Source organism: Dermacentor albipictus, chromosome 1 (genome assembly GCF_038994185.2).
Source record: "Dermacentor albipictus isolate Rhodes 1998 colony chromosome 1, USDA_Dalb.pri_finalv2, whole genome shotgun sequence".
NCBI lineage: Eukaryota > Metazoa > Arthropoda > Arachnida > Ixodida > Ixodidae > Dermacentor > Dermacentor albipictus.
The window spans coordinates 438,483,425-438,510,386 of record NC_091821.1 but is presented as its reverse complement, the minus strand read 5'-3'; the positions used below and the strand labels follow the sequence as shown (position 1 = coordinate 438,510,386).

General features: G+C 46.6%; 1 protein-coding gene across 1 annotated transcript in view; it reads right to left on the bottom strand.

Annotated features, from left to right (window-relative positions):
• Nucleotides 1-315: 315 nt before the first annotated feature.
• The window catches only part of LOC135905124 (glypican-6-like), a 160,063-nt gene continuing 133,416 nt past the window's right edge, over nt 316-26,962 (bottom strand). The window contains exons 3-8 of the mRNA XM_065436133.2: nt 17,037-17,428; nt 14,213-14,378; nt 12,333-12,463; nt 9,815-10,098; nt 8,270-8,484; nt 316-5,475 (exon numbers count right to left, since the gene is read on the bottom strand). Of these exons, the coding sequence (XP_065292205.1) occupies nt 5,234-5,475; nt 8,270-8,484; nt 9,815-10,098; nt 12,333-12,463; nt 14,213-14,378; nt 17,037-17,428 (1,430 nt within the window). The 3' untranslated portion in view covers nt 316-5,233. The remainder of the gene's footprint in view (nt 5,476-8,269; nt 8,485-9,814; nt 10,099-12,332; nt 12,464-14,212; nt 14,379-17,036; nt 17,429-26,962) is intronic.

Here is a 26,962-nt window from a genome sequence, read left to right as displayed (position 1 = left end):
CTTCATGTAGATTGGCAAAAAAAACATTGCCACACCCTTTCATGAAAGAAGGAAACTCTGCCCCCTCCCACTAAATAAAGAAGCAAGAAGCAAATGAACAGTTGATTAGCATTCATTCTAAGAGGTCAGTGATGAAAGATGGGAATTACAGTTCAGTCATGAACAAATGAAAAATCTTTTTGAAAGAACTTATTTCACTGAACCCAAGATATAACTAAACTGCTGATTGATCAACAAGCACAATTAGGCTTGCAAATGATGTGTCACTATGAGAATTCTGTGAATGTGGAAATGGCGCATCAAGACAATGACAGCTTGAAAAGCAATAAATTTCTTCATTTAGAACATAAATATGTACACATACATACGGCGAAGAGTGATCACACATGCACACAACGATGGTCAAATAAAGTCAGCATCGGTCAAGGTCACTCGCAGCGGAGAGAGCCGTTCATTCTGCCATGTGTTTGGCACTTCAGTACAAATCATACGAGACATAGTGTACTATGCATTACATCATCACATAAAAGACTGAAACATGAGAAAGAATAAAACAAACATGTTAAAAGTGCCAACGACGTATAGCTTAAACGTTAGTATAGTCACAACCATCATCAGTCCAGTTCAATGCACATACGTATACTTCTTTTCGCGACACTTCCAAGCTTTCAGAGAATGCCTTTGCGCAAGCAAAAAACTAACTCATGACTTTGTTTTTCCTGCTACCCCTCCTTCACTTGTGCATTTTTGATAGTAAAAGTAAACACCGAGCTGCTTTATAAGCACATACAAAACAAAACATATACATGAGCATCCACGCATGTATACAAAAATAAACCAGACATTTACAACAGCTTTGAAGTTGCAGTTACAACAATAATAACACACTGCTAACTTGAAATGCTTACTAAACCTATCTAAAGAATGAAGGTACACTAGCGTGAAAAATGTTGCAAGTCCTAATAAATAGCACGTCAAACACGTATACTGCCTAAATGGTCAATTTACAGCATCAACCACGCACGCAGTGACAACACAAGAAGGCAGAATGGCTTTTGCCACTGATATGAAAATGAGTAGAAAACTGTAATTGGAGAAGATATTAAAAAACGGTGACAGTGCTTTAGATTAATAAATAATTAAAATGTGGACTATAAATCTAAGTGGCTAGATACAGTGCTACATGAACTCATCTGTCTGCTGCCAGCATAAATTAAGTCACGTAGAAAATGCCATTGTTAAAACAACACATGTGACTGTCAACTTAATAGAGAAACGGGGCAGAGAAAAGCAATAACTTCACTGTGCATCTAGGAAAACTCATGGATTGGCAGTAGAAGAAGAAATAAAGAAGGCTGAAGAGTGGTTAACAGTACCACTTATTTACTTCTTCAGGAATGTGACTAAACGAACAAAAATATGAGTCGAAATAATATGATGCTTAGTGCGGTAATAAATAGTAATAGCAGTTGAACCTCAGTATAACGGCGCCCCATCAGACATGAAAAATACCTTCATTATATCCGATATCCATTACAAGCCTATACAGCCGACACATTCATTACGCATCAATAACGGCGAGAGACATTTGAGATTGACTTCGTTAAAACCAATAATTAGTTAAGCATGCCTGTGTTCGCTGCACTAAGGTTCAACCGTAGCTGCAGATGCATTGCTGGGAAAGCTCCCCTAAGCAAATAAATGAAAATGCAGGTAACACGCCCAGTGTGTCAGGTTTTACACAGCTTCTAATGCAAAACGTGAACATAAACGTGTGTGTGAACAATAGCGCATGTGTATTAATTTATTCAGCAGGCATCTTAAAAGCTACTTTATGTAACAGCACAAGTTAAAAAAGAATGTGCACATAAATGATGCACTGTCAAGTAAAAGCATAGAAAATTTGGCAAAATACTGTGACCTCTTGAACAAAATATGTGGGTAAAAGGAGCCAATGTATTGATGAGCACTTATCTCCATCATGCTAAAAATGAGTAGCATTTGGACTACTTCAAAATGAAGACTCTGAACACATATAAATGCATTTCAATGGGCAGAGGGCAAAGTAGCACAGGTGAAATACTTCTTTAAAATAATGTACACAACGAGGCAACGAAACATCATGTGAGAACATCACATATTACAATACCGTGAAGAACTCTGCTGTTGATAGGCTTTCTGCCTCAGTTAACCTGAACACAAGAAAGCTGTAAATTGGGCATTTTCATTGTTGCTACGCAACTGACACAAGCATTTGAACCTGATTAAGTTCTATTTGCAGAAATTAATATAATCTGCCTCCTGGAGACAATGAACGCTAATATAGGAAATTATCCAACGAACTGAATCAAATACATACCGCAGTCTATCGTGTTTGTATAATGGATGTTTTTCTGCAGGAAGACCAGCAACTCAAGTTCAAATTGATCAGTTACAGTGACGCTAGCCTTTTGTTTGCATAGAGCTGAAAATTTTACAAAACACCAAAGAAGTATAAATTATATTAGGAAGTGAAGATGATCAAGTGGTCGTTGAGTGAATTATTCTGCTAAATAATGATAGCGAAAGCACTGTGCTGTCAAATGGCATTGCCAGTCAAAGCACTTTGTGCGCCGACTTATGGACTTTCATTCATGGCTAATGTCAGGTAAAATAAAAATAGCTTAGCTTTTGTTGCTATACTTTGTCATAAGAATGTTATCTTGTACTGACAAATCTTGCAACAGAGGAGACCAAGATGTTTGTATCATGTGTCTGTGTTCAGATATGGTGGACATGCTGTAATTCAGTAATTTTTCTTACAAATCACAAGGAATGGAAACCGATAACTGGGAGCTTGAAATGTTCGTGTAACCACATGTACACACTCTAGAGTGGTGAGAAAACAGTGATGAGAATGCATTAATCAAAATGCTCTGTCCTATAAAAGGTATAGAAGGCTACGTCATTTTGCCCTGACTGTACACCTCTTTAGACAGACAATGGTGTTCCTTCTCTCTCCTCCACAACGCAATAACCCAATAAAAGCAGATTTTGAATGTTTCAAAGCTAGCACCAATTGCCAGATAATTGAGATTTCTCAAGATCTCAATTGGGTGGTAGGAAAAATAATATTAAGATTTTAAAAACATTACGTCAACTGAAGGGGACGCGCCCACGCTTTGTGACTCAATTCACATTATTACTTCACCGCGTAGAATGCTCGGTATAGCTCTGGTATAGGGTAATGTTCTACGACTGCTAAGTATATGCTTTAATGTAACAATTATGAAAATGATGAGACAAATGTGCATTAAATGCAAAATCCCGCTTCTTGAACAACAAATTATGACTTGCCGAGCACAGCTATCACCTGCTTTTCAGGTAACCTTGCTCCTGCCACATGAATAACACTGACAGAAATGTGCAAATGAACTTTAAAAGGTTATTGAGAGAGCATTATTGGTCTTAAGCAACCACGTTTAGGAGACGGTGTGTTACCTAGCTAGCAACCACTTCACAATGGCTGTGCAATGAGGTCCAGAAGGAGTTCGTGATAACTTGTGACGACCCTCATCTAGCAATGCCCTACTCTTCTTCTGGGCAAACACTACAGGCACACAGAAAGTACTAAACATAAGATGCTCACAACAACTGCAATTTGATTATTCAGGCTTAGCTCCCATCTGGATACTTGAACACTGCAAGCAACTTAAGTTATTGTTAGATTTATTTTTTGTAAGTGGCTCACTATTTGTAAAAAAATTGTTCCCTAGCACATCTTGGAGGACTGATTTCTCCACCAGCAAAATAGTCTTGCGAAGTTCAGTGCCCCCAATTAATTCTGAAATTTCAAACATGGAACGGAACTGCAAAGAATTGAGCTCATGGAAATGTGTCAGTGAAAGACATTTTTCTAAGGAATAGCATACTGCTTTGTAGCCAGGATACCACAAGCTAAAAGAATTAAAGTAACAACTTAATTATTTGCGTAAATAAAATGTTGCTGTGGTTACAGCAGAACAATGAAGTAAGTTACAGGTAAGGCACCCAAAAGTTACATAATATTTCGTGAAGAACATCACACGCACCCAAGATATGCTAGAAATGCCAACATAAGAATTTGAAACATCTTCGCTGCTTCACTGTACAAAGAAATAAACTGGAGCCCCGAAGAATGCGAGACATAATTTCCTTTCTTTCTGTGCAAGAGTGAAATGTCAAGTGCAGATAAATTAGATCGACACCAGGTCGGTCCTACTTTATAAAAGAATGACTGCGACACCCTAATGCACAGCGCAATTAAGTTTAGGGTGTCAAGTGTTCGAAGTCCTACATAAAAGCACAAACGTGCAGCATATGCCAAACAAAACTGAAAAATTGCTAAAGCATAATGACACTTTGGATGCTCATTGTTAGTAATGGCTAGCACGCCACTTCGCAGTTGTGAGCAAGCCAGACAAATGACGCCAAATATCTTTCAGTTACAAGATTCTGTAAAGATGGTGCTAGCTTACACAGCTGTAACACAAATTATGTGGTATGGTTCTGACTTTTGATTCTGCACGTATTATGAGAGGAAAAAAAAGGAATATGAAAATTTAGCTACATCTGCTACTTATTCTGCTACTGACAAAGAAGCATGCCACTGTGACGATTATGGCCTACATTTTTTTTTCGGTCTTCAATCCGTTCGAGTTTGCAACTGGTAGCAATTGCAAACCGTAGGGCCATTCAACTTCGTAGAGTTCACAATTTGCGACAGGTGCCACTGCTTTTTTCCACACAGGTTCATCCGCAATGTGTGCCCACGTCTGAAGAAAATATCAAAGAAGAAAACGAGTAGGCTACAGTCGCACAAAACCACCTTGGACACGCGTCAGTCCCATCACCGTGCAAGTCTCCATCACGCCTTTGACAAGTGTCCACACCTAAACTTGATGACCCCTGGGTCATGCCAGAGCCAGAAAGCATGCCGCACTGTGCGCTGTAGTTTCCACGGCTGTGCACGACTCGTGCACACACTGAGCCACAACAAAATGCTTCACGCTTGACACAGACAAGCGACAGCAGAAGTCCAGATGTCTCAACCATGCTGCATCACAGTCACGAAAACTCGACACATGAGAGTCGCTTTGCACCGATGTTGTGCAATGTTCTCTTTTCTTCGTTTCTATTTCCCACTCAGGCACTAGCAGCAGGCGGGCAGTGCAGCCGCCAAGTAGAAGAAGAGGTGTAGGATCAGGAACGAACGTCAGACGCTGCTGCTCAGACATTTCTTGAGCAACAGAGCGATGACCAGGAGCCATAGAGGGGCACCACACAGCACACGGTGCGCAGAGCTGGTGTGCGGTGTCACAGGGTGCTTGGGCACTGTGCCAGACGTTGGTAGCGAGCCGGTGAAGAAAATGTCGGGGGTTGTCGATGTCGGTGCTGGTTCGTACTCGTCATCGCCGCTTCCACTCCCACTTCCACTGCCCATGTCATCGAGGTCAGCTGTAACGAATAACCACACAAGCTTCCTTAAGCATGGGAAACTGGTCATGCCCTTTCTAAGTTGCTCCGTACATTTGGTGAGAATTTTTCAGGCAAAGCACATTTTTCAGAGAAACTGATTTTCTTTGACCGCATTTCGTGCTGGGCACTCCCACATTCTGTCTGTCACACATTCTGTCACACACGCTCACACGTTGCCATTTGTTAATGGCTGGACAGATTTAGCTACAGAGTTAAATCCGTGTCAAGCACAACTGTACTGAATTTCACATGCAAGCCAGCATCTAAACACTGTACAAAAATAAATGAAAGTCCTGTACAAAAACAAATGAAGTGGGAATTTCATTAACAACAGGGAGATAGTCACAATAGTGCAATTACTTTGACATAACAGATGAGAAGAAAGCGGGTTAACCAAGGGGCCCGATTTTTATTTAGCCATATCATAAGAAGCCAACAAACACTGACACCAAGGACAACATAGGAGAAATGACTTGTGCTTAATAAATGAAATAAAGAAATGATAAATTAACAGAAATTGGTAGAGCATCGCACGCGAAATGCGAAGGTTGTGGGATCGTTCCCGACCTGCGGCAAGTTGTTTTTTCATCCTTTGTTTACATTAATTTATCGTTTCTTTATTTCATTTATTAAGCACAAGTAATTTCCCCTATGTTGTCCTTGGTGTCAGTGTTTGTTGGCTTCTTATGACATGACTAAATAAAAATCGGGCTGCTTGGTTAACCCCCTTTCTTCTCGTTTATTACATAACGAGGGTCTCAAATCCGGCAACATTGATACCTTCAGGTAGCATGTGTAAGTTTATTGACCGGTTGCCTTCACCCAAAAAGATCACATTCTCGTGATGCCTGTGGCAGAAAAGATGTTCCACATCCGCTGCCAAGGTCTGCGAGTGGTGGCGCTGGCTAACACTCCCAGGGTTCTGCTAGTACACATAAATACCCAAGAAAGTGGATGGGGAAATGGCGCCGCGGTATCTCAATTGGTATAGCATTGCACGCGAAATGCGAATGTTGTGGGATCATTCCCTACCTGTGGCAAGTTGTTTTTTCATCCACTTTCGTTCCCATTAATTTATCGTTTCTTTATTTAATTTATTAAGCACAAGTGATTTCCCCTATGTTGTCCTTGGTGTCAGTGCTTGACGGCTTCTTATGATTTGACATAACAGAATAATATACAGAGTTCTATGCTCTCAACTCCCCATAGGTCTGTCCAGAATACACTACAAAACAAACTGCCATATATGACCTTCACTGCTTCCTTGGTTAACTAAGCAGATTTAGCACAGAAGAAGTAGTTTATGGACTGGAAAAGGGAGAGAGGTCAGCCAGAGAGTGGAGTATCAATACTCCTTGAAACACTCCCAACACTCGCAAAACATTCGAGTAGCAAGAAAGATTACCAGTGCAAGCACATTTCTTTGAACCTAATATGGGCGATATACTGCTAAGCTGCAGGCTGTGTTTGATACTGTGGCTATTGTTGCAGTAAAAGTTATCCCAAAGTGGCGCTAACGATGAGCAACTTCAAGACAGTGGAAACCCACACGAAGTTTTATGGAAGTGAACATACACCTTCATTTTGTTCATTCTGTCCCCAATGTTAGTACTATACTATACTACACTCGAGTACAGCTTTAGAAAAAGGGGGCGTTTACTCCTCGAAGGCAGATGCACACAAGCCTTCACCAACGGGCGGGCACTCTAGACTGAAGTCGCGAGCCGGACAGCCGGTGACCCTGCCAATGGAGATGATGGCTGCCCGCGCTTCGAATTAAGCCGAGTCGTGTCAGTCGTGTCAGTCGTGTGCGTCTGCCCCTCATAAGAGTGAATTCCCAAATTGCTTATGGCGGTCTACTATGGCGGAAATATTATTGCGAGCTCACGATGCACCACTCATGCTGCGTGCATTTATTCTGAGCCGTGATCTGGTGACAAAAGATTGCAGCAAGCATCGCTGACGCTATGCTACGCTTCGTCTAAAAACAGGACCCATGACGACACACCGCTACACACAAACATCCTGCGTGTTTGTTCCAAGGCGTTTTGTTTTGTGAAGTTACGATGAGGAAAGTTTGCCTAAGTCTGGTGCCTACTGTTAGCAGTGGGAACTCATGTTCTGTGTCGCGGTTAAAAAAAAAAAAACTGAAAAGGAACGAAAGAAAACCTATCACATTCCTGAAGATGAGTTTGTGAAAACATAAAACCAAAAGAAAATATAGATCTTGTGCCCAGTGTTGTAGAAGGCACGGGGTTATTTTTCTCTCGCGATCCGGCATGTGCTGTAGCATTCCAATCATGACAGCTCTACCAAACCAGTCATCAAATGACAAAAGTATTTATACAGAGAATTATGCATTCTAGAAGCACGGATTTTTGAGCGGGACTATTTTAGTCGCAGAGGCTATCGGCTGTCGCGCTTCGGTCATCTGGGCGGGGCCTCCCTTTTTTTCTAAAGTTGGACCTGACTATAGTCATGATAATCTAATACACACTTTGTTTAATGCCAGTTTGTAAGCTATAAGTTATGAAGTGCTAGTGAAGCAGAACCTCTGTGCAGCATATGCTTTCTTGCTTGGTTTCAACCTGAGCGTTAGCTTAGTAACAAGATACTAGTGAGAACTCTTTTCAATGTACCACAAAAGCAACTTGTTGCAAAATCCAAGCAGGGGCACACCCACCACTGCTAATGCTGGCAGCAAGGTCCTGATTCAGTGGCAAAATGCCAGGAAATAAAGCAGCAGACTCAACAAAATTATGTAGCCACTAACCGGTGTCTTGCCACTGGACATCGTGCCCACCGTAGGCCAGGTTCAGCTTGTTGGTGATGATCTTGAGAGTGAGTATGAGCTGGTTGATAACCACGTTGCTACTTGTGTACTCTGTGCCACCACCCCTGTGGTGGCCGTTGTGTGGCTGCTGCTGAAACTGCTGGTGCGAACCTCGAGTTTTGCCTCCCGGAACTGTGTGGTTTCCACCCTCGGACCTGAACAAACGAGAACACATCCTGCATGTAGCAAATGCACGAATGCATGCAGGCGCTAAGCTCCTAAAACAGACTACATTCGAGAACCTGCCATTAATGTCAGAGCTTAATGAGCAGCTTTTAAGTATAAGTAATTTTTGGAAGTTGGCTTCCAAAACAAAAGGCAAGTTCCATATTTGCAAATGTAAGGACTGCACTTTCTAAAAGGTTCTCTACAATGTGCGTGCTTTACATGAAGTAAGCTTATGGCTTCCCACTGAAGCTTGGAACTGTGATCTGGCAACTATGCAGAATAATGCAACCACTGGCGACTGACTATGAGCACTTTTAATCAATTATCCTCATCGCGTCTGCTGCCCTCATCCTTTCATGAGCTCACCTCATTTGTGACCTCCCCAAGCTTGTCCTCTGTGCTGCTTAAGATTCCAATTACCTTTAAGCTCTCGACAACTGACAACGGTCAGTAGCAAAACCGCACACCACGTACACTTCTTGCAGCTATGCACTCTTCAAGCACCGAAAACTACAACACAGCTAAATAGCAGGCCACAGCACAGCCAATAGTGCACTGGAGTTATGCTGCGTGGCCCAATCAGATACTGCAATAATGACAATCATGTCATCGTCAAAAGGACAATAGCAGTAATAGTGCCATTTAATAACAACTTGTGCATGTCAGCCTGTATATGACATAGCTCCCTAGATCATTGCTTGGCACACACTAGCCCAATCTCAAAGGCCCTGTGCATGGGTACACGCATTTGAATATTTTTTTCACAATTTTCATGCCTAAATGTGGGGGTGTAGGCCTTACATGAGGGTGAGCATTACATGAGTAATTATGATATTAGCAGCCTACGATTATAAACAACTAGTGTTATCTCCTCTGACCTCAGCAGGGCGTGAAGGATGACAGCACTGTGAAAATGCACAGTCGAACACAACATTACTGATGTGGATTATCTCAATGAGAACTATGATTGGAGGCAACTATATGATTGTGATCATACAACATTGGTTGTATGCTTACAATCTGATACACAATGTCACAAAGTGCTTAGAACTGAAAAAAAAAAGAAGGCTAAGAATGATAAAGAAGAAGACGGACACATGTCACTATAATGAAAGAGTGTGCAAACTAGCTTTTAAAGAATGCATGCAAATATGAAAAGTAAGCTGTTTTTTCTTAAGTCCTACAGTTTCAATTTCCCTCATCTTGCACTGTTTCACAAAGATGAATTGACATAAACTTGGGACAACTTTCAGTTTTGCTAAACTCTCCATATTTTTTCTACCATGCCAATTGGAAATAGGTCCCGTCAGCGCTCACTTTGCACGATTCAGTCCGTCCCAGCACTCCTCCTCGGGAGGTGGTGATTGCGCCGAAGGCTGGCGGCACATGCGATCGGGCAGCTGGGACCACATTGAACGGGTGGCACGAAGCTGCTTTTTGATGCCCTGCACCAACCGGTCCATGCTGGTCCCCGCCGCGGTGGTTGGCCTCATTGCGGGCTGCTGGCCGCCTCCTGTGCCTCCAAACTTCAGCGTCTCGAAGTGCAGCTCCTGGCCACTGCCACGGCGGGCCAGACGAAGCGTGCCGCACTTGTCATATAGCTGCGCAGCAGGGGGCAGGGAAGAGAGAAAAAAATGCACATGTATTTTTGCAACTCCTAATATACACACAAAAGGCATGCCCCCATCATGATTAAAAGCTTTACAGGGCTCTTAAGCTACCCTAAGCTTGAAGTTGAGCAAGCAGTTTCCGCCTCATCTTCGCTACCCCACCGCCCAAGGGTGCTACCGCGTCTGCGCCTTTGCACTTCTCTAAAAGAGACACAGACATGTCAGTACTGAACATGCTATTTGCGCACACCTTTCTTGTTTCAAAGCACCATCAACTCCCACTTCTCGGGACTGCATGCATTTCAGCTAAGCGCTCTTGCTCTTGTGCGTGTGCAGCACAAAACACGCATACGAGGTGAAGTCAGTTGATTGCGCGTGACAGGCAGACGAGACGACGAGAAAGAGCGGGCGTGCGACTGAATGGCAAAGCCATTCACAGATCACAGATCAGAACTGCTGATATGTTCCTCATATATAGACACATCAACAGATTTTACCCCGGTAACATCACATGCGTGACCCTGTTAGCATCACAACATGTGATGAAGCGACCAAAAAAGCTCAGAAAGGAGCACGCAATTTTTCTTAAATTATCAGAGGTGGTTTGGGAACCCCTTACTAAGACAAAAGTACATTTTCATGACGCATGTCCCTGCACCGTGAAATATAGAGACTTGCAATGCACTGGTTAAACCAGAACATACATTTTGAACTGCTCCATTTCAGCCAACTACGACAGGATGTGAAAAAAAAGTTTATTTCAACCCATGCATGGTCTGCAATCTTCTGGAAAATGTTTACCATCAATTTATTAGTTTCAATGGTGCAATTTTCCATGGATTTCTTCCAACATGAAAGAATGTGCAGAATTTAATGTGTTATCAAAGCCACATGCTGACGTGATGTTACTGGCAAAGACGTGAAACAAGTGGATGCCCACATATTTGAATGATTAATATGAACAGCATTGCCCTCGGATACTATGGCACGATTATGAGTTCCGAGGACTGCTGGTGCATCTCGTTCGTGAGAAACAGGTTCAAGAAGGCAACAGCCAACTCCTCAATGAGACTGCAAAGATGCTGTAAACTAATCAACGTTGTATATGTTTACTAGCAATGCAACATGATTCAGTAATACTGCTGCAGAAAATACTTTTGCTTACAGAAGTAACCAATGTCCGTGATGCTGAACAGTCATTGCCCACACAATTAACAAAAACTAAAGAAAGAAATTGGCAGTTTTGGCCAAAGGCAAAGCGTTGAAAGTTACAGCATGGTTTAGCATTGCACTGAAGACGCCTCAGAAAGCTGGTATGGTAAGGATCCCTGCCAGTAGGATTGCATGCATTGTACCTCGATGGCACACAAAATGAGACCGAAGGAAAACTGCCAGCGTTTTTCAGTAGCCGTCAGTAGTAGCCGTTCAGTAGAGTAGCCGTCACCATCATAGGGTGACTGCATCTCTTTCTTTTATTTTCATTTCAATAAAAAATAAGACGAAAAGAAAGATGTAACAGCACTGTGACCCTGCTAGTGCGCCTCCAGCATCTGTATCGTCGCTAAAGCAATAAAAATGAAATTTGCAACAGCCCATTCCTCGTCATTCTTGTCGTCTATGACCAGGGTGCCCAGAAAGCGTGCCCCGCTATAATTGAGTCAAGTGCTGTTGACTGCACGTGTGTTAACTGCAAAATGCATGTATCAGCTGCCCCAGACTGAGAAAGCATTCCTACTGCAGATTTGCGGCAAGTGATTAATGTCGATGCTGTGGCGCATTTCTCGCAAATAGTGACGCATGTGTAGAAACATATTTCGGGGCAAGAAACACCAGCAAGTTTTCTTTGTGTGTGTTTTGCCACTGGCAAAGTTAGCATTCAGTGAAATCTCACAATTCACGTGAAAAATGCCTTATTATAATTGGTCAGGTTGATGACGGACACACAGTAATTGTAAAACAAAAGAAAGAAAGAAAGAAAGAAAGAAAGAAAGAAAGAAAGAAAGAAAGAAAGAAAGAAAGAAAGAAAGAAAGGGAAGGCTTGATATTCCAACAGCAAAGTATCAGTCACCCAAAAGACAACATAGCCTCTCTATGTAAAGTGACCAGAAATTGGTTCAGGAAACAACATTCATAATTAACACAAATAGTGATAGTTAAATTTGGTCTAATGCAAGAACAGTAAATCAGGAGGCCAGTGGTTTGACTGTAACACACAGTTTGCTCACCGTTTGCAGAATAGTTGCCCTGTTCTCCTGGAAATCCATGATGGCTTCGGATATCTTCACTCCTATCGGGTTTACGACCGATTCAATGTTGAAGGAACTCTCCAGACGGTTTGCCAGGTTCATGAGGGCATCTGCAGAGAATGAGACCATTTGTAAGGCAGATATTCCACCATAGTGGTGCCATTCAACACCTTAACCATACAACATGATCACTACATAAAAGTTTGCCAAAGCCTGTTAATTTTTCCCGAGCACCTCCACCCTAACCAGAAGCTCTTACTCACAGGCACATATGTAATTTTCCATTTGAAAGAAAAGGGCTAAATGCCGTTTGGCCTCCCTAAGCCAATTCCAGATCTCAACACTTTCAGCTTTCAATGTCACAGGCCGTCTTGAAGGTTGTTTGTGCTAGGGGCTTTCGGCTACCATTCACTCATTTTTCACAATGAGTGAATGGTAGCAGCACAATGTTACTGGTTGATTGACTACTGGGGTTTAGTATCCCGAAGCTGGTGTTGTTGGCTATGAAGGATGCAGTGGTGAAGGTCTCTGGATTAAGTTTGACCATGTGGCGCTCTTAAACATGTGCCTAAATCTATGCACACGGGCATTTTGGTATCTACGTCCATTGAAATGCAGCTAGTGTGGTTGGGAATCAAACCCTTACACTCTGAAGCAGAACACCATAGCCACTGAGCCACCATGGATGGTGTCACAGTGCTATTACCTGTGCCACCAGCCAGGGCAGCCAAAGGGCTGCTGAGCCACTGGCAGCAACGTACACATTTAATAACGGGGGAACAACTGAGGTCAGCTTGTGGATTTAGAAAAAAATTCACTCAGTGATGTTTTGCTTACACCAATGCATAAATGTCCCCAATTATTACATACCTACTCTGACCGGTCATATTCAACATGCTGCAGTTACACAATGAAAGAGAATAGTGGCGTTAGATAAAACAAATATATATGGTGTCATGCCTGCCATTTCTAGGACATCACTTGCTGTTTCAGTTTTACATTGGCTTTCGAATGAATTGTTGAAAGTGCCCCTCAAAATCATGAGCCACACTGCGAAATATCATTTGTCCCCATCCCACGTACACTTGCATCAAACAATAATGGGCACCCACAGGAAGCAGAGCACTAGTGCAGGAAAGCTACACATTAACAAGCATACAAGGGCTACACACCTGTCAGAACGTACTATGTCTGTGGTACTTCGAGGCTCATTCCATTACTAATATGATACAAGAGTCCTCAAGAGCGTTAGTCGATACACAGAGAAGTGATAGTGATATCTTTGCATAAAAACAAAGTGTACTTCAAAAAGAATTAGAGATGTTATCTGTTCATATATGTGTATTAAAATCAGTGAAAAGTCAGGAATGCTAGAAAGGCTTTTCCCAAAAATGTCTGATGCACCTGCCAGCTGTTCGTGTGTGCTTCCAGAAATAGCTCCTTTACAGATGCCGCAGCCATAAAGAGGAGGTGTGCAGTTACTTGGCAATAATCAGCATATCACACCACTTGCAGAAACAGCTAAAATCACGGAGTATGAGGACGAATAGATATCTCGCAGCACAAATTGGTTCCTCAAATAGAAAATTTGGAGAGGGAACTTACTTAACTACTATATGAAGTACAACAGAATGTTTGCAACAAGGAAGTGTCTAAGGAAACCAAAGTTGAAGACATGGATACAAAGGGAGGAGAAAGGAAGAGTATGGATTTGCTGGCTACACCTATACATGTTCCCTTTGAGGGGCACTTGTCACTGCAATGTTGACCTGTCACCGACTATAGTGACTGCAAGGGGGGGAAAATCTACATGGGATGAGGTCACATGTCACAAGTCTAGAACAGGGTCTTGTACTGACCAATGAATAAGCCCCACTCGCTGTCGAGCTCCATGTGGTGGGCCAGACAACCGCGCATGACACTGTGGCAGTATGAGGAGCAGGGCTTCAGGTTTGGTAGACCATGGCAGTGTGGGCAGTAGCTCATCTTCATGAGTGCATGGCTGCAGTTGGCAGAAGGGCCGACCTGCAATGGCAATCACAAGGAATGGCTCTGTGATGTTTGGTACAGCACAGCATGTGCTAATCAAAATCATAAAGACAACTGAAATGCATTTATTTTAGGGAGTTTCACAGTGGACAAGTCAATACTGTACGATGTGCGGATAACATTCTTTCCAAAAGGAGAAAGCTGCAATCTCTTTAGCTTTTGCAGTAATTGTCTTTCTGAGGATTTATGACTTAATATTTTGCACAGTATGCTAATTCAGGCAATTCTTACTTACTTAATTCTGGCATATGGAGCAAGAAATGATAACTAGCATGTTGACACATTCTTTACAAACCAAGTTCCGGCATATTGGGCAAGGAAGTGACTGGTATCATACATTTTATTATAATTAATTAGTTTTAGTTGATATTGAGCATATTGCATATTTATCGCATCATCTTAACTGTGAGGAGATGCGGGTAGCCCTGATATGATACACCAAATAATGACAATAATCATCATCATTGGTGCAATTTATGGTAAATATGCAGGACGAAGGCCTTTTTCATCAATGTCCAATTACTCCTGCCTTGCGCCAGTATTGTATGCTTGTAAATTTCCCGATGTAATCACGCCACCCATTGGAAGCACTGTTGTCCTCGACAGTGCTTCCCCTGCCTTAATAAACCATTGGTTATATGTCCTATGCATTACGCGGCCTGCCCGATTCCATTTATTCCTCTTAATCTGAACTAGAACATCGGCTGCCCTCATTTTCTCTCTAATCTCCACTGCTGTCCTCATGTCTCTTAAAGTTGCAGATGACATCAGTATATAATTCAGAGGAGGCTCTCTTTGCACATGTAGGTTGGGAAATGAGCCAACTTTGTGTCTGTGCGAGATCAGAATGGCAAATCGGTGTCCCACACTGTGTGGAGCTCATTCAGAGCATGTGCATTCACTGCAAGAGCCATGAAGGAGTCAGGGGCAAGGGGTAAGGATAAGCTGCAGGGATTATCGGCTCCAGATAGTGTGACAGCGGGCTCCTACAATTGGCCGCAAATAGCGACCCCTACATTTCCGCGCATGAATGAAACATTGGACACGCGTGTATGCTTATCTGCGCTAAGTGCAGCCCTGCCCGAGTAGGAGTATTTGCTGGCGCTTCTCAATAGTCCGCCATCGAGTAAGGAACGGCCCATGCTTTCATGTCACTCTCGCCACGCGAAAAGATCGATGGCGAGAGAGAGAGAGAGAGAGACAAAGAGACGAAAAAGCACCATCAAGATAACGCGGTTGAGGACGAATGAAGTGACGTTCGCAGCCAAAAACTCGACGTGACCGCCGAAGGTTTCGTTTTCTTCCTTCCTTCCTTCCTTCCTTCCTTCCTTCCTTCCTTCCTTCCTTCCTTTTTATTTATCCTTTATTGTGGCGCTCCCTTCTACAGTCGCACAAGTTTCTACAACGAACGGGCCATTGGCCCTGTCGGCGTCGGTGGCGGGAAATACGAAACCACACAGACGTAAGTGGGCGTCGGTAGCGGGAAATACGAAACCACATAGAAGTGAGTACGGCTGCTGCTTTACGAACAGGTCTGGAACTCGAGCATGCACCTAAGCAATCATCGCATCGAGTTTAGTTGAACCTTGTTTAGCCTCAACGCGAACGAAATGAAACGGGAGGGGAGCACGCTTCGTTTTTAGGTAGGGCGGCTCGGCAGGCACGTAGCCTCGGTGTGTGGCTTACGCGCCTGCTAAACGCATGAATATCCAGGCACAAGGCCGGCGGCAGTGCGGGTATTATTAGAGAGGCTAGAACTACTTTTCAGCTAGTTTTCCAGCCACTATAGTATTATGCTGGCTCCCGCGGGCGATCGCACCGCGCCACTGAGCACTGTGTAACTGAAGGTAGAGACGCGGACTAAATCGAGACCACTTGTGGAAAGGAGCAGACCTATTCCAGGTATGCGTCTGGCCAGGGAAAAATGATCAACTGTCTTAAATTGGAGAATGCTTTCATTTCAATTTGCGACCTCTAATTAAAAAAAAAACCGGCTGTTACGCAGCATCGCAAGTGACCGGAGGCGAGATTCCTAGTTCGGCTGGTCATGCATTCCACCGGTTTTACCTTTACCTGCACGCAGACGATATTACAAATGTGCGGCGGCACTGCAGTCATTCTGAATGTGTACAAGAAGAAGAAGAAGAAGAAGAAGAAGAAAAAAAAACAATTACCACAACGTTGAGATTTGCCCGAGTAAAGCATAGCGGAATATTCATTCCGTGGTACCTTATAGGTGATGTTAAAGCTGAGGGTATATGACTGCGTGGGCGTAAATAGAGTAGTTTCATAAAAGAGAAAACGCACGGAGGTATTTACGCATACGGGTGTTGTCAGCACTCCATTCTCTTGAAAGCGTACTTTCTAAAAAAATGTTGCACCTTGGACAACAATCGCCATTCCTTCCCTTTCTATACACAAATGCCTTTCCACACACTGGGCTAGCCACTTTCTTATCACGAACGCTATGTTACGCTGGCATGCGTATGCCTGGCGCACAGCGTTAAAGAGAAGAAAGCCTCGCAAGACAGCGATTATTTTCAGAGAACAAGACCCTAAAAGGTGCAACTTTTTCTTTGCATACGTGCATATGGCCCACCGTTCGCGAAAGAAGAAGAAGAGCGGAGCAATTACCTCCATGACGCTCTGTATGACGTCCCTGCCGACGGCCAGCGCCTGGACGAAGGTCCGCGTGGCCACGAAGGAGCGCTTGACCTCGAGCGTCAGCTTCTGGGGCACGTCGCCGAAGGGGCGCAGCTCGTCGCGGTAGTCGCTGACGCACTGCAGGTAGCGCTCGCTGAGCGCGTACTGCATGTTCATCACCTGGAACATCTTGCGGTACAGCTCGAGGAAGAAGCCGTCCAGCGCGTCCACCAGGTCGACGCCGCCCGTGCGGTAGTACTTCTCCAGCTGGTCGAACATGTCGTGGAAGATGTACGAGTTGGTGTCGTACTGCATGCCGTACGTGCGCAGGAACATGCCGTGGAAGTCCTTCTTGGACGTCTTCAGCAGCTCCTTGAAGAACTCTGCGCAGCAGTCGCGGGCGGAGAGAGAGAGCTTGGTTAGAACCGCGTCGATTGGCGCTCAAATATAGGCTGTGTCAGCTAACGTCAGCCGAGCTGTTCAACGAAAAAGAAGACCTAAAAAAAAACATGGTACAAGATACGGTTTTAAGATCTACGTTCGTTCGTCAGACCTATATATGAGGACTGAACACCGCACGATCATGCACGGTAACGTTCTAAAATGGCTACCGTGGTTCGTTCGGTTTACTGCCCCGAAGCGATTCATGGGCTATGACGAACGGGTCCAGATTAATTTTAAGCGCCCAAGATCGTTTAACGTGTGTGCAACGCTCGGTACACGAGCGCTTTTGCTTACCACCCCCACTGAAATGCGGCAGTTGTGCCTGAAAGTCAAACCGGCGACCCAGTTCTCAGCAGCAGGCATGACATGGCGACCAAAAGCTTTTTTTTTAATTTTTATTGAACGTCCCAAAGCCCAACATAGGCGATGTCGCTTTGCTTAAGCACGATCCGACCTGTGTGCGACAGATCGAGCTACAGTGCTTTGTGACAACAGTCCGAGTGGTGGCAGTAGGTTGCGCCGAGACGGAGGAATCCTCGTCTTGGAGAAGAATCAAAGGCAACCCAAGACGCAGCAGTTCGTGGCTGCACACGAACTCGACAGTTTCGCCCGCACAATGACATGCACATCAACGGTTCATTAGGTTGGGCACACGGAACAGTGTCCGGCACATAGCAAATTTATTTCGGCTTGTCCGTCACACGAATTAATTTAGCCTACGGCGCCCTCCTCTCAAGGGTGGTCTTTTCTTCCCTCTGTACACAAGAGCTATGCGCATTCACTTGCTGCCGTGTGTGCGCGTGTGTGTGTGTTTGTGTGTTATTCCTCTTAGCATATCCTTTGCATCTTTCGCCCTTGGGGACCAGAACTCGGGGGAGGGCGGCTCCCGACGAGTGATCTGTCTGCCGTTAGTGACGCGAGCGCGCCAACTTTTTTAATACCGGCCGGCACCCCTCGTCACAGCTGCCGGGGGGGCCCTCCCTCCTCCGGCCATCCTTGGCTGGGACGAAACGGCAGCGGCTGCCAGCGAGACAGCTCGAAGAGTGCAGCGCCTCTTTGTTTACCCATCGGCCGGGAGAACACGGCCGTTCGCGCCTGGGCCAGTCAGCCAGCAGGGCGGGCCCCGGCCGCCGGGGGGCGAAGCAAAACAAAGCCCGCGGGCGCGAAGAATGAGCGCCTTCAGGCACCGTGCTCGGACCCCAGATGGCGAGGCCTGAACGCCGATGTGTAGTAGTATGGTGGTACAGCGCACGTTCTATTACGTGTAGTATATACGCCCCCAAGGATATATATATACGAAGGCACACGAGCACGTACGTATATATACTGGCGAGTTTCTGCGTGCACACTTCTCTCTCTCTCTCTCGGGACGTTTCTTTCTGACAGCGTCCCGAGCACGTACATACACAGAAATGCCACCGCAGGAATGTACCCAAAGTCAGAACCATTCGCACGCTTGATGGCCGAGGTCCTCGCTTGTGCAGCCAATAGCACTGGCAAATGTTCGCCCCCCTGCCACCTGCCTCTCTCTCCCTCTACACACACACACACACACACGCACACACACACACACACACACACACACACGCACACACACACACACACAGCGGGAAAAGTCGCAGACGAACGATGAATCTTGCTTAAGCGTTATGTGTGCCTATCTGGCATCTAATGGCCCCTTTGTTTTCGCTCCCCCCGACATCTAAAACTTCCCACTCCTGGCTCCCGCGAGGACCAAATGATGATGATTATGATGTCCCGAAGGAACCAGCGCCGACGACCGCGTGTTCTCCTTGCCAGTCGTGCCATTGCCGGTGCCAGCTGAGCTCGCATGCGTGTGCGGCGTATACTGCATGTTTTCTGCTCCTTCTCACCACCCTAGCGGCGTATGGCGCAATCCTTGCTCGAGAGCGAGGGAGAAGAGAAAACTGGAATTCAGTTGATCGAGAACTTTTTTCAATTGTCATATCTCATATAGTACATCGGTCTCTAACTTACTCCCCCAAGTGGCGTTTCCACAAGCACGTCACGGGGCTTGCGAAGAAATATCAAGCAAAATTCGGGAGCGAAGTAGCGAGAAGTTTCAATTCCGCAATTCTGTCAACTTGTGGTAGCGTAAACGGAGCGTTATTATCGAGCAGGTCAGTTTGCGCACCCCTGCACAAGAACCAGCGCTTTACCTGTAGCCCACGCCCTGCGCTACACACCTGCTCTGGGGATTTCCACCATCTTACGCACACACCGTGTGGGGATTCCCCGTATAGTCCAAGAATCCCGCGTACGTCTCCTGGATCTGGATCACTCCCAATAGAGTAAAGTGCCCCTCTCATTCAGAGTTAGGTTCGTCTGCAATGTTTCTATACGCTCACAGACCTCAAGCAAATCCTGAGGAACAGGGGCTGAAATTCCAATAAATTTCTCTCTCTCTCTCTCTGCGACTTGTTGCTCCTGCATTCCCCTTTCTTACTCTATTGTCTGCATTTCTTATTTTCTCCCTGGTTTTTCAATATTTTTCCGCCGAAGTGCAGATATCATCGCGGGGGTAATGTATCTACTACCTTTGTTTTACTCGGCATTCGTAGAGCCCCTTTAAAAGGCCATTAAAGAGACAAATGATCTCCCATGTATTTGTAAATCACACTCCTAGACGAAAAACGTCACTCTCACATACGATAAGTCGCTCGGGGGAACCAGAAAAGGCGCGAAAACTAAAAACGGGCGGCGACGCCTTGGAGTTCCCGCATCAGCCCGCCGTGACGTCACAGAAATTCTGACGGAATCTGCTGGGTCTTAGCAGAGTCCTTCCAGGTTTTTTTCTGGTCACGAAACTGCCGCCTCAGTTTCATATAGCGCCAGCGCCCGCCGCTAGAGGCGCAACCGTGCATGAGAGGGCATGCGAACGCCGCTACCGCTGTGGTTGTGTGTGGGGCAGCCTCGGTATTCTAGCTTCCTCAACGATCGCTTTAGTTTCACGTAACTATTTTTAACATTGAATATAATTAAATTACTGCCTGAGCGTGTCTTCTGCGATGATATGAGCGCACGGGACGAAAAAAAAAAGCCACTCATAACATGGAGCTTGCGGCGGTCTCAGACCGAAAAAAAAGAAAGATCTGGAATTTTAAGAGCCAGAACCGCGATACGATTATGAGGCACGCCGTAGTGGGGGACTCGGGATTAGTTCTGACCACCTGGGATTCTTTAAAATGCACCTAAATTTAAATAAACGGGTGTTTTGCATTTCGCCCCCGTCGAAGTGCGTCTGCTGTACACGGCCGGGCGGTCTCGGTCCGGATTTCTTCGTCATCGCCGTTCGCCTCAACGCTTCGGTGGGCTCCGCTTTTTAATATTTGCCTTAAGTTAAACACCGCGCATTCGCAACAAAACGCCAGTGGTCCCACTTATCACCAGATGAGTAAGCGCCAACTCCCCGTTGCGCATAGCGCCAGATTGTTCGCCGAGCACAGCTGTTCAGTTTCTGTTAAACTGTGGCAGAGAAGGACTCTGTGGGCAGTATCTTATAACGAGATCAAAAGAATGAAATTGCTATTGCAAAGGGCTGCTACCGTAGAATACTTAATGACAAAGAAAAGGGAACTGAGCTGCTCCATGCGCTTAAGATTTCTTGCAAAGCGATGCCATTTCTGAATAAGATTTAGGTAGAATTAATGCAAGACGAACTTCGCTACTAAATGTCTTAACAACGGATTAAGGCGAACCTGAAGTGTTAGGACCTGCACAGTTGAAACTAGCTGTAATTAGGCAATAGCCTTAGCAAGCAGTCGTTTAGAAGCGTTAGTAAGCCCAGCACTTATTCACGCTGCTCGTGGTTTCGACGCAGAAACGACCAGACTAGGTATTTGGGTTCTTAATTCGCAACTATTTACAATATGTTAAAATGTTGCAATCACCGGTCCTGATATTCTTATCATGATCGAAAAATGCAAAAAAAAACTTTATAATTCGATTAAGAAAAGAAAGAAAACGTGTTGGTGCAAAAACAAAATACAAGCACCATCATTTATTTATCATGTAAAATAAGCGGAGCGAAATACAGATAGCACAGAGGCGTCCGGTCATATATGGTCCACCATGCACAATGCAAGAAGTTTGTTAAAAGCATGACACTGATATAATACGCATAAAGAAATAAGATTAAACGTGAGAGGTATGCATTGGGAGGCAGGAAACAAACACCAGCAAACGAATGGCAATAAGTACAGAATGCATAGTCGATTGTTTCTATAAACAAGAAAGTGTCGAACTGTCGATGAGCGGGACCGAGGTTTGGGCTTCGTCAGGTACGCTGGAAGGCCTTCAAAAATCCTTGGAACGGCGTTAGTCTTCAGCGTCGGCTTCTCACGCTCCAGGGACACGTCGTCGCCGTTGATGTTGAAATTGCACGCAGTGACGATGTCCGAGGCGTCAAAGTGTTTCGCGCACACACGCGTATACTTCGATTCGAAATTAAAACCGCCACTTTCCTGCCGCGGTATGGCCCGCTTCCATTTCTCGCGCTGCTCCTTGTTATTAGGTAAACAGAATAACGACACCTTTTCGGTCGTGCCCTTGTAGCCGGAACGGCACCCAGGCACGCAACACGTGTTCGGCATCGTTGTCCCACCCCACCACTTCAACCAAACAGCCCAACACTCGAAAAATAGCACAGCACATGCACAGAACGCACCCGATCAGTCAGCTCGCCTCGCACTGCGCACGCATTTCGGTACGCGAACGATGCCCTCTGTGGCACAGTGGCGCCGCGTCGCGGCACCTTTGGCCAGTATATGAACCTCTCCCATAGCGTGACGGCGGAGTTTCGTGACCAGAAAAACATGGAAGGACTCTGGTCTTAGTTAATTCTTTATGGGTAAAAATGAACTACAATGCGTTCCAAGGTAGCCAAGGACTGCGCACGGCAAGTTTCAGGAACTTTCATTCAGCCCAACGCTGTCCACATACGAGAAGATACTCTATCCGTGACGTCAGACTGACGTGTCGGTTTGCGGTTACGGCGCGAAATTCAAAAACTTCTACTTTGCCCTTCATTTCTTTTTCTCATCATAAACCTATTATCGCGAAGTTACCGACAATAGCGTTCTCAAACATTGCTTTATCAGTCTAAACATATTGTTTTGCTTTAGTGTCCCTTTAACGCTGCTTGTGACAGCCTACGAGTTCTGGGAAAAAGGAAGTTGGTGTGCCTTTATTCACCGAACGTGAATCTCTTTCCATATGCCCGTTTGAAATTTATAGTTCCCGCGAAAGGCCCGGAGAAACATTATTGTGCACGATTGTCGCAGCACAAAACACGAGCGAGCTTTGATGATCGTCCCACGATTATCTATACAGACGGAGTGCGAGTCCTTCAAGTGCACTTTTCGGCACGCACGTTAGTTATTCGCAACACCAGCCTCCTCAACAAACTTTTTCTTGATTTTCCATTTCCGCGTTCTCGTTGCGTAAGGCGTACAGAAGCGCGTTACGCTTGCCCGTGCCAATACTGCGTGCGACTGTGTATGCAAACGAATAAGCACAAAACGCCGAAACAAGCCACCTAACACTACACACACACACACACACACACACACACACACACACTATATATATATATATATATATATATAAAGCAAGCGGCAACACGCCACCTAAGCGGTTCAATTTTGTCCCGAGAAGGCCCGACAGCTGCACCCTGGCTGAATTCTCGGAAATTCTTCTCGGGAAAGTAACCTGCACAGCGTCACGTCATCGGAGCCCATCTTTCTCACGTGGCACGAGCGGCGATGAAACTAACACGGTGAGCTCCGGCCGCGCCGACAGACGTTTTCGTGATTTGTTGGCGCAGGCCTCCTCCTTCCAACACCTCCCGCTTCGTGTTTACGCGCTTCGTAGCATTCTCCGAAAACCTCTCCACATTCGCCGTAACGCCTCGGGCGGTATCTTCACTCGAGGCACGTCTCTTCCTCGGGTCGCACGGTCTCCCAAGTTCCTGGCTCAAACCGACAAGTGTGCGTGCGATAATGCGATATACGCGCGAACTGCAACTGTAGCAACTGCAGCTGATCCTAAAGCGAAGGAACTGTGTACGCTGCGAGACTAGAGACGGGAACAGAAGATACATGGACGACGTATATATTTTATTAGGCCTTAACCGTTTCCTGACGCCGCCGGTCGTCGAAGGCGACTGACCAGCGGCGACTCGCAGCGCCTTTATCGCGATCCCGGCCTTTCGCGCCGGCGACGTGTCCCTCGATTCTCTCGCCGAACGCAGCTGGGCGAGAGCCATTTGTCTTTTCCGGGCGTCGTAAATCTTGCTCTACATTCCGCCTTCTCTCGCAAACAGCGTGTCGCGCCCCTTCGCTTTCTTGTTTCGCTTGGATATCTTCTTCCGTCTGCTCGCGTCGCGGCCACTGAAGCAGCCGGCGTCCCTTTGCTGTCAAAGCCCTCCTTCCCCCTCCTGTTTCCGAAGCGGCCCCACCGCTGGGGGCAACAATAACAACAGCGCGAGTGGCAGCGTCAGCAGCAGCAGCAGACGTGCAAACAAACACGCGTCTTCCTCCGCGGCCTTCATCTCGCCGGCGCTCTCGACGAGCCAGCGGGCGCGCTCGAGGGGCTTCGGGTTCACCTTGTACGGCCACGTTCGCCGTCGCCGGCACGGTCGAAAGGGGCAGCCATGCAAGGAGAGGGCTGAGCACTAGCCTGCGCGGCGCGGATAAAAAACAATGGAGCCGCGCCGCACACGTCGGTCTTCTCGGCACACGCGCTCTCACACGGGCCGGCCTTAATCCGCCGTCCATTCTGGGCGAGCACACAAACAACGGAGCTCGCGAAGAACCCTTCCCATTCGGGCGGGGAGAGCAAGCCGAGCGGCCGGCCGACGGTGCGGACGGACGGACCGTCGAGTGCGAGACTCGATAGAGCCGCGCGGCCGGGAGACCAATGAGCGCTTGTTTGGACAGCTCGACAGGGCATCGCTTCGTCTGGTGGCGGGAGGAAGCGGGACGGGAAGAGGTGGGAGGCCCACACGGTTTGCTTTACACACAAGAAGCGGAGTTCGCGAGCGAATTCCCGTGTAGTATACAGGCTCGAGATGGAAGCGGCCAGCGCAGCGCCTATACACCGATCGAGCGCGTCAGAAGACGGGAGGATAGCGTTTTTTCGAGTACTGAAAGGGGGTTTGTGAAGAGACATGTAGCGCGGATGAGGATGGGAATGGATGTCATCCGGAGCGGAAGGCTGAACGTACGCTCCGCACACTCCGCGGGCGCAGAGAACGCCGTGTGTGGGCATCGATGGACGTGAACAGAGGCCTCCACTCCCTTCCCGAGGAAGGGGGGGTTGATCCCCCTCTCTGAGCGGCGGCGCTTCCGGGATGCCGCCGAAGTGCTGCGCGGCGAGTTGAGAACAAGGAGCTACGAGCAGAGGCGGAGCAAGCCTGATGGAAGCCGACTGCGCGTAACAACAGGGGGCGCTCACCCTCCTCCTCTTCGGCTTTTAATGGGCCAGAGTGCGCGTCTCTTGAGTGATCGCATAATCCGGAACCAAATTCAGGCATATTTTCGGGATAACCAAATTAGGCCGTAGGATCCCTGCTCTGAATACCGTCAAAGGCTCAAAGGTATACGCTGAGCTTCGTTCGCCGGAACACAGTATATACGTAATAGTACATAATACGCGTCTACAAGGCCCAAGCTTGCTGACGGCTGGGGTTGGTGTGTCGTTCTCAGAGCCGGTATCGTAGCGCCGAGGCACCGCGATGAAAGGCTCTTCCCCCTCACGAGTCACCCGCTTCAAAGCCATCACGCACAAACTTATAATGACGGTGAGCAAGCGAGGCTCCTCTGAGCGGGTGGGCCAGAAAGCGAGCGAGTGCTTATCGTTGAAGCCTATGTGGCCGTCAATTACTGCGTTCGTGCATTCCGCTCAGTCTGATTGGCAGCTACGATCATGAGGGGCGTCGTTGTAACACGCCCACCTCTGGATACTTCGTCAATAAGCACAAAGAACTACCATTCGCAAACCCTGGGTCCGCGAGGGAAGAACGGCATTAGTGAGCCCGCCAGATCAGATAAGCCACGGCATAAGAGTTTCTTGCAAAAATTACTTGAGTGAACTCCGCCGCTGCGATTGTTCAGCTATACCATTAGAATGATGTGTAGCACATGGCTTAATTTGTCTCTACAATGTTAGTGGCTTGTGGCTTCACGCGTTCCTACAGCTTTATTTATTACGTCTTATCTACATTTATTGGCCTAAATTTCCGAGCAAGCATGTTTTTTTTTTAAATGCACGGAGACGATAGGATTTCACAAATGCATAAACATTGCGCGTTATTGCATATATAACCCAATATTGTGTTCAACATCATAAATTCGCAAAGTCTTTTGCTCTGAGAGGAACGAAGTTTAGGGGAATTCACATGATATACCCATCATTCACATACGGGCTGAACCGTCACGCTTGCAGCTCCTGCATAGTCACTGGCCGCAGATATCCTCTCTGGTAACTTTTGCAGGAAACACCGTGAGTCGTGGTAGCATGTTCAAAAAACCGCGTATGGAGAAGCAGCAAATAATCACAATCGGGAACAACAGTACCAACAGCCGCAGCAAGGAGCCACTTACGCGAGTGCGATTTTTCGCTCTTCGCACGTCGCGACCACCGAGGCGACCACTTCGAAATAGCACGGTGAAAAAGCGCACACGTGGCTCGAGGAAGTGAGCAGATGCAACGACTGTGTAATACTGCACAGCGGGCATATACAGACTATGGTGCTAAGAATACGCGCGCGTCTTCTTGGGGGATAGACGTCAACGGGCTTGACGATCAAAACATATACCTATATGCAGAAAGATGTGCACACTGCGCAGAAAAACAATCGAGGTACACGCGCAGCAGGGAACGAGATTCTCCCTAAGTGCTCACACACAGAAGGGCCGGTGTTTACGCATTCCCCCAGCCTCGCGGAGCCAAATATTATTGCGCGGAGCAACGCGCAGAAAATATATAGCGACCACGGGACCACGCGGAGGCCGATAAGACGAACAGGACGGCCGGGCGTACGTACACGTATATACAGTTCAATCCCGCCTCATCCTTTCCCTCCCGTACACTCTCCCGACGACGACGAGGTGTATGAGCTCAGAGCGTGCGCTATATATGTATACGTGCTATACAGATCGCGTGCACAAAGGCGCGCGATCCGCTGCTGCGGCAAACAAAAGACGGGTCGAGCACCGGAGGGTTGCAGCTCGTCTGCCGGGTTCGTCGGACGGACCCTTTCAACCAAGCGCGCGCTACGCGTCCGCCACCTTTGGGGCTTCTTGCGGAGCAATTATTTCTCCGGAAGCCCCATCGCCAACGTCTCTGGCTCCACGGGAAGCCCCGGACACGCCGGCGGGCGCGGGCAAGCCTCTTGGCGCACGCTGTATTTGCAGAGGACAGACGTGCGTGCGACGAGCGTCCACATTTGA